General features: G+C 37.0%; 1 protein-coding gene across 1 annotated transcript; it reads right to left on the reverse strand.

The window, feature by feature from the left end:
- Window positions 1-4,414: 4,414 nt before the first annotated feature.
- On the reverse strand, window positions 4,415-8,013 carry LOC120113265. Its single transcript, XM_039134194.1, has 3 exons — window positions 7,811-8,013; window positions 4,699-4,830; window positions 4,415-4,603 (listed from the first exon to the last, which is right to left on the reverse strand). Exons 1-3 carry the CDS (start codon window positions 7,936-7,938, stop codon window positions 4,489-4,491), a joined length of 375 nt encoding a protein of 124 aa, XP_038990122.1. The 5' UTR covers window positions 7,939-8,013; the 3' UTR covers window positions 4,415-4,488.
- Between the last annotated feature and the right edge of the window lie 843 nt (window positions 8,014-8,856).

An 8,856-nucleotide genomic window follows, 5' to 3' on the forward strand; every position in this document is an offset into this window, starting at 1 on the left:
TCGGACCTCCCCTCGCCACGTATGCTAGGAGGATGAGGACTAGATCCCAGCCATTAGATTCCCCCTAGGCTGATCTTAGCGTCTATGTTTAGAGCCTAGGCTAGATAATCTAGTTCTCACATGTATCTTGCTTTTCTTCTATGTATCTTGTTTTTATCTTATGTATCTTTAAATCTTGATTAAGGAACATTGTATCTGTCTTTGTTTTTGACATGAATGTATGAAAATGTTCCTATTTTTGATCAATGAAGTTTGAAGTTTATTATTTATTGCATCTTTTCTCATATATATATTTTTGATGATAACAAAAAGGGGGAGAAGAAAAAGAAAGAGTATTTAAGAAAAGAAAGAGTATTAAGAAAGAAAGAGTATTCAATTTAAGTAAAGAAAGAGTATTTTATTTAAGAAGTAAAGGAAAGAGTATTAATTTTGGGAGAAGTAAGAAATATACAAAAAGGGGAGAAATAAGATAAAAGTTATGTAAAGAAAAGAGAAATAAATGGGCAAACAAATTGAAAATCATATAAGAAAGCTTATACATCTAAGGGGGAAGCAATTTTGTAACAATGAAAATTGACTAAATCAAAAATTTCCATCAAAGTTCAGAATTTGGCACATATAAATTCAGAATTTGGCACGCACCTCTCGCACCCCGATACATAACCTGAAACTCAGAGTTTATCTCCAATTTTTGAAGTTTCATTGCTAATGAATTATAAATGAAAGGGGAGGCAATTCAAAAAGTCAAATTGGCAACATTTGAAGATATAGGGGGAGATTTCACAGTATATATGAAAAGCTGAAATTCAGCAATTTAATCCCTTTTATAAACTGATTTTAAAGACAAGTATCAATAGACTTATACTCTTTATTTTGTAATCATCAAAAAGGGGGAGATTGAGGATGATAGTGTTATTTTGATGATTAACAAGCAATTATCTAGAGTATGGTATAAGTTAAATTGATACTTCATTTATAAGTTCATTACTCTCAGTATATTTGGTTAATTGAAAATAAATACATGACCTTGTTTCATTTGAATGAATCTAACCTTGAGAATGCAGCAAAGTGTGGATTGAGTCGACCCAAGGTAAGCATGAGTCGACCCAACCTTGAAGAACCTCAAAAACACAACTGAAGAATGCTCTCTGGATTTACTGAGAGGGTCGACCCAAACAGTGGTTGAGTCGACCCAAGCTTGAGTCGACCCAAACCCTGAGAGGGTCGACCCAAAGGCAAGACAGAAAGACAGACAGAAATTGGCTCTCTGGAATTACTGAGAGGGTCGACCCAAGAAGAAGTTGAGTCGACCCAAAGAATGGCTTGGGTCGACCCATGGGAAGGAAGGCTGAAATTGAAGTTTCTGTGGTTTCTGAGAGGGTCGACCCAAGGAATGTTTGAGTCGACCCAAGGCAAAGTTGGGTCGACCCAAGGACAGGTTGAGCCGACCCAAACACGGGCTGAACAGTAACGGCTAGTTCTGCAACTGTACTTTTTGTCCTTCCCAAGGTGAGTAACGGCTAGTTTTTCAAATCTAACCATTGGGACTTGTCCTAAGAAGGTGGGAAGCTATTTAAAGGGGCACTATTCATCAGAGAGAACAACTTTTGAGTTGAATATCAAAGAGTACCCAGAATACAAAAGTGCCCTAATCTTTTTCATCAAGAGCTTCATTCAAGAATCAAAGAAAGGGATTGAGCAGATTCAAAGAGGCATCAAGAGCTCTATCCCCCTTTAAAGAGTGAAGCATCCTTGACAAAGAAGAGCAAAGCGACTTCAAAGCGATAAATACTTTCTAACTCTTCCTTGTAGCTTATATTGTTTCATATGCTCATTTAGGAGTTTGAATCTTTCCTTTTGTTATTAAACACTTTGTAAAGGTTCGTTGGTGAGCCCGCAAAACCAACAAAAGTTTTGGTGAACCCGGAAAACCAAAGTGTATAGGTTCGTTGGTGAGCCCGTAAAACCAACAAAGGTTTTTGCGTGAACCCGGAAAACCAAAGTGTATTAGGTTCGTTGGTGAGCCCGTAAAACCAACAAAGGTTTTTGGATTGTGAGCCCGGAAAACAATCCAACTGTAATCCGCAGAGATTATAGTGAATTCCCAAGGGGACGCTTGGGGAGTGGACGTAGGTGCTAAGGAGAGCACCGAACCACTATATATTGTTGTGTTTGTGTTGTGCTTGTGTTTTCATTTACTCTTGCATCATCTTCTACTCTTGCGTTAGTTTAACTCACTCAAATAGCTTAAGAAAGCGTCCACCGCACTTAATTAAGAAAACGTTTAAAGCACCAAAATTTAGAAGAAACCAATTCACCCCCCCTCTTGGCTTGTCACCTTGGCGCAACAACCAGTCACCTGAGTTGGCACTTGTAGCTAAAGATACCCATGCGGAGTCCAACCTTGAACATTCCCCGATAGTAGTTTCCCTTCTAGAGGAATTTCATTTGTAGCTCCCTGATGATCTTCTGGATGCCCTTCCTCCGATGCGTGATATCCAACACGCAATTGATTTAGTTTTCGGGGCATCTTTTGCCCAACCTTCCACAACATAGGCCTCAACACCAAATAAATATGCTAGGATCTGGGATTTAATATTACCGACAAGCTGAATTTGCATATAATAGTTCGGCGTTAATAAGTCCATAGGCATGAATCCATTCGAACGTGGTGCATGATTACAAACCTAAGCAACCCCATAGACCTGTTATTTCATGTCTCATCAGTATAAAGTCTTTGAGTCTGCGCAATCAATTGCATCACATCCACATTCATTGCATCAAGAAATCAGCAAATTGTAGTCACTTTAATAAACTTAAAGATATAAATCTCCTGCTGATTTACACAGACGTTATAAAGAGTTAAGTGAAAGAGATTACGTCATGATAAGAATTAGGCCTTGAACGATCTTTCTTCGGAAACGTTTAAGAAATTGCAAAACTTGTAGTGCGGAACCGTTCAAAATCTTAAAGAAAATCAGTTCGAATGCATATGTTGTGGATCTTCCTGATGACTATGGGATTAGTGCGACATTTAATATTGAAGATTTCGTCCCATACAAAAAGACAATATTCATGCCTTCTGACCTCTTTATGATATACCTGCCCATGTTGGACACCCTGACCTATTACCTGCTGTTGAGCCACCACCTCCCAAATTTCATGCACGCAAAGAACAAATAGAACATATATTGGATGAGCAGGTTATTTCAACCAGGAACGATGGTTACCAACGTTACCTTGTTCGGTGGAAAGGTCGACTAAAGTCTGACATGACGTGGATTTTCAGAGCCCAATTGCAGCGCCTTGACCCCGATCTTCTGGAGCAGTACGACAGCCGGCCAGACCTGTACTCGACGGGATCGAGTTTTCTCATCCGGAAGGAGTTGATGGGGACATCAGAGCCCTTCGTCCAGATGATCCTGAGCCCCCGGATTGAGTCAGACCCGGATTGGGTCCATTTGAGTCCGAGTCATTTTCTTTTATTGCATTATTTGTTTTTGTTTTAGTCAAGTCAATTTGGTCCGTTATTTTGTTATTAGACTGGTCAGTTGGGTTTATGTAATTGGATCAATATGTAAGGTCTATATAAAGACCACCCCTCTCATGTATGAGGGAACTGATCATTGAATGAAAAAAAATCCCTAGCCTCCTTGTTCTTCTTCCTCCTTCCATTCTTTTCTTCCTGCGTCTCTATAACCTCTTCTTCCTTCTCCCTTCCTTGTTCTTCCTCCTCCTCTTTCTCTGTAGTTGTGCTACATCACATGTCCTACTCATCATAATCATCAAGCCTTTTTACAACTATTTTGAGTCGGCTTTATGGATCCTCCTTCATCAAGTATTCTTACTTAGGGCAATCTCTGATTTTTTGCAAGTTTCTCCATATCCTAATAAACTCATGTATTGCCGATAATTGGGAATCCTTACAATGGTTGTACAATGTTCTTAAGCTAGTGAAACTCAGCTAAATCAATATATCATATCACATTATTGATTGGTAGATTCTATCACTTACCATGAACAACTAGCTGCTCAAATTGCATTAGGTGCTTGCGGTGTTTTGAACTACTAATAGTTCCTTATGAATGGGTTCAAGGAACGCATAAAATTCCAGACCTTTATATAAGCATGTTAAAATTAAGGTCCATGCATATACTTGTATATGTGTCAAGACCGAAAAAACAGATTACTTGTGTCATCATCAATTTGCAAGCTATAAAACATAGCAAGTAGCAAGCAAAAGCTACAACTCTTGTCTTATAAACCTTACTTTTCAACAAAGACAACCACAATAGTGGAGAAACCAAACCTAAAGATGCTTTGGCCTGAACCCACTACATTACAGGTGCTACTAGGTAAGATCATTTAGGAATTGATGCCAAGATCATTTCCCAAAAAATTAAAAAATAATTAATGCCAAGATAATGCCAATAAACAAACAATCAAGTTGGAGAAGAAACTAATTTTGTATTTAACACATTATACATTTTACGAAGATGACAACAATTTGGTTAATGTTGATAGGGATTTAGATATCAACGCCCACACCCTAGCGAGACACCTACCGGTGCAGTGTGTGCGCCATGCCAGCACATGTTCAATTCTGCATCAAAACAAAAGAGAATAAAAAACTTAAAATTCTTTATTAGTTAAAAAATGTTTAAAAATAAATTTAATAGGGTTGTTCCCAATCCATACCGATGGTTCTGCATTGTTATGTATCGGGGACTGCGAGCTACAACCAGAAGGGAACCCAAGCTGTAGGAATTGACCCATGTTGCAATCAATTGCGTCATCAGATATTGGAGATGCAACACTATTGTCTGCATGCTGGAATTATAAGATTGCAGAATTAGAACCATGCCCTACATTGGTTTCTCTTTCTAGTTATGTGCTTATCTCTGTATCTCCCTAATCATATGCTCTTACTGAAAATAAGCAGCTAGAGAAAATTCCTAACTTGAAAAAAAAACTTCACACAAGAGAAAAGATTAAAAAAAAGTTAGGGAAACATTGCAGGGTTGCCCAGGAAGTGAGGAAAAGATTATTGAGATTGGGCTTCCATCTTCAAGAAGCAATATCCAGATACAAAGACTGTTAGAGTAGGGCTGAAAACAGGTCCGATAAAATTTGACAGCACCATTTCCGTATCCAAATCGGATCAAATTTAGATTACAAATTTTGATATCTAATCAGATCTGGATTCGAATTTGGATATATTTATAGATTTTGATTTCAAATAGTTTTCCAATCTAGATCCTAGTATTTGGTAAAAATATAAGATTAAATTATATAACCCAAGATTCAAGCCGACGTTCTCTGGTTTGAAAGGCAAGCCTTCAACCACTAGTCTACAACATGATTATTGCTTTATATAAGTAATTTATTTTATCTATCCATAAGTAATGTTCAATGTATGTTCTCTATTTTTTATAAAAAAAATTTTCTCTTTGATAAAAATAAAAAAATGAATATATTTATTTTACTATTTATGATATTTTCAATATTAATAACTTCTATATATTTTCTATATCTAATATATAACTTCTCTTACAGCTCTTTAAAAATAGATAATTCATAATCTAGACCCTTAACAAGGTAGGTCTTTGGTGCAGGTTTATAAATAATCTTGCCTTAAATCCTTAGTTATCTATGTATTTTTTTTTTTTGCAATCTTTATGATTATATAAATAAATATCAATTTTTATCACTGAATTCTGCTAAAAATTTGATTTATAACCAAAATAGTATTTGACTTATATTTATATTAAGATATCAAAATATAGATACAAATAATATCCAGCATACATTGATATCCGTTCAAAATAACTACAAATGCACTTAACTCTAAATTGTATTCGTATTGTTTAGAACAAATATGGATGTTAATTTGGAATCCATTAATATGCGTATTCATATACATATTCATTTAAAAAACAAGTTTTGCTGATCACATCTTCTGTCTCATCTATAGCAACTAGAAGCGATTTGGGTTAATTTCTAAAGCCAAAAATATGATAGTTTGAGCAAATGCAGCAAAGAATTAGCAGTACTCTTTTGCTCGAAAAAAAAATAGTAAAACTATTGATGCGTTAGGTCCTATTGCATCACTTATTGAGAGGCCAAGCTGAAGCTAAAATTATGAAATGGCTAGAAGGGCTATAAGTTGTTTCTTGTTTCTCTTGTCCATTGTGAGTTGGACAAGCCCTACTAAATCTACTTGTCCTTGAAAATGGATTCCTATTTTTGAAATTTATTCCAAAAGAAAAGAGACTTCTTCTTGCAAATAGAATGCCTTGCCCAATCAACTTGAGATTACTATGCAACTGGGGCAGTAGCTCTATGGCATGTAGGTAACTAAGTTAGGATGAGTGGTGCATCTTTTTATGTCACAGGGAAAAATATACATCCTTTTATGTCACAGGAAAAATATACATATTGTTACATAATGGGACCCAGTAAGTATACATCTCCATGTTCAGAAGAGAAGCAGCATAACATTGCTGTTCGCCCTTATCCTTGAGGAGTCAATCATCTCCCTAGAACAAAATGATTTGCAGGAAATCATGGATGGGTTCAAGATTGGAAAACATTATCTGTGACATTCTGCCCTAGAATGTAATTGGCGGTGCATCTTTTTCCAATTCAAAGTGGCATCATATGCCTGCCTTTCTATCTTGCTTTTGATGAATTTCTGAGAAGGTAGCAGTCCTTGGTATCTGATTTCTTCTTTAATCTAAGTTCTTTCCGTGTTTAAGGAATATTGAAGAGCGGTTTGGAACTTACATAAGTTTAGTTAATATAAGACAAGTCTCACCTCTCCTGACTATTGTTCTGGTTTGCAAAATGCTGAGGAAAAAAAAGAAAAGAAAAAAAAAAGATCAATGCACACACATGACATGTTGACACCTAGAATATCAGTTGTTCTAAGACCAATCCTAAGATCCACGCTTGTCAAATGTTTACTTGTAGATATCTGCTATTGATAGGTTCTGAATTCTTGTATCCTTGATTATTGCAGACATCTAGATGTCATAATCATGATAATCATCAAGCATTTTTCCAACTATTTAGAGTCGACTTCATGGATCCTCATTCATCAAGTATTCTAATATAGGAGTGTCTCTAAAGTTATTCCAAGTTTCTCTATATCCTGCCAAATCAAGGTGTACTTGTGAATGGGTTCAAACGGATGCTTAAAATTTCTGAGCTTTATATAGGCATGTAAAAATAAAGGTGTATATACTCATGCCTTGTATATGTGTGTCATGACCCAAAAAACAGTTTGCTTGTGTTATCATCAATTTGCAAGCTATAAGACACGACAGCTAGCAATGGAAAGCTATAAGTCCTTTTTATAAACCTTAGTTCTCCAGCAAACACAACCACAACAAGGAAAAAGGCCGGCCTAAAGATGCTTCTGGCCTGAACCCACTGTATTGCTGTTGACTATTTGCGAAACCACTCCCTTTGCATGGTGTTACCAGTTAAGATCATTTAGGAGTTGATGCCAAGATCATTTCCCAAAAAACAAAAAAGAAGCGATGCCAGGAGAATGCCCACAATAAACAATCAAGCTGGACAAAGAAACTAACTTTAAGGAAGATGGCAACAATCAAACTTGGTTAATGTTGACCAAAGATTTAAATATCGGTTCCCATAGGGAAATAAACACCTGCTAGCATAGTATGTCTGTGTTCCATACCAGCACATGTTTAATTTGTATCGAAGCAAAAAAGAAATTTAAAAAACTTTATTTTTTAGTTAACAAAATTAAAAACAGATTTAATACGGTTGTGCCAATCCATACCAATGGTTCTGCATTGTTATGCACCGGGTGCTGCGAGTAAAAACCAGAAGGAAGCTCGAGCTGTAGAAATTGACCCATGTTGCAATCATCTGCTGCATCAAATATTGAAGATACAATACTGTTAGCATGCTCAGTCTTCACCCAATCCGACACTTGTTTCTCCTGGGTTCCATCATCAATTGTTTCTTTGTTCTCTATTTCCTCTGCAAAGACAGATAAAGAAAACGGAGCAGTTGGTGCCCGGGTATCAATTTGGCAACTAGCCGAAATGCAAGTATAGCTCATTTAAAAGAGAACCAAATTGCAATTTCGTTTCCAATACGCCTGTACCCATATGTACCACTGAATGTGGAGGATAGAATTTGTCTCCAACACTCCTGCAATTTGGACACGTGGATGAATAAATGGCCGCCAATCATCTTGGGAAAGCAGGAAGTTGAGGACATTGTTCTATTGTTAAGAATTTTGGGAAGAAAGGGTGATTCAGCCCTTGCACCATTGCGATCTAGGGCAATTCACAATCTGCAGCTCCTCAAATACATCTCGATTCTGCTGTACCAACTGCAAAACCTTAGGTTTTCACAACTGTCAACGACCAAGGACTTGAGCATGGGATGGGAAGCAGTTCATCTCGTAAGAGTCGGACTCCGAGACAGATCCTTTATGACCAAGCTTCGAATAGATGCGAGCATGGGCGGTACCATAGTAATGGTGGTGAGATGTCCGTGCAACCCCATATGGTCAGCTCTTCAATTATCGGTATGGAGTCTCTTTGCTGAAAGGGTTCCCAAGAATTACTGAAACAAAGATGCTCAACGGATGTCAAATCATCAAACCCACGGATTATCTTCTCCCATGTGTTCGATATAGTCAGCTTGTTGCCTGAGCGATCTGGTACATTAGCAAAAGAGAATTAGAGAACTCTGTTGGTACATGAGTTTCATACAGAAGATTTAAAAACAAACAATCTAAGAATTACGATTGTGGTAAGTCTTCAAGTGATCAATTGGGAGCACTTCAAATATAGTATGGAGGGTACCTGAATG

The sequence above is a fragment of the Phoenix dactylifera genome, chromosome 1 (genome assembly GCF_009389715.1).
Source record: "Phoenix dactylifera cultivar Barhee BC4 chromosome 1, palm_55x_up_171113_PBpolish2nd_filt_p, whole genome shotgun sequence".
Lineage (NCBI taxonomy): Eukaryota > Viridiplantae > Streptophyta > Magnoliopsida > Arecales > Arecaceae > Phoenix > Phoenix dactylifera.

Coding starts and splice junctions, on each gene's coding strand:
- LOC120113265 (XM_039134194.1), bottom strand. CDS start 7,938: ATGCTAACAGTATTGTATCTTCAATATTTGATGCAGCAGATGATTGCA. Junction 4,831..7,810: donor ATAACAATGCAGAACCATTG/GTATGGATTGGC, acceptor TTATAATTCCAG/CATGCAGACAATAGTGTTGC. Junction 4,604..4,698: donor ATAACAATGCAGAACCATCG/GTATGGATTGGG, acceptor GTTTTGATGCAG/AATTGAACATGTGCTGGCAT.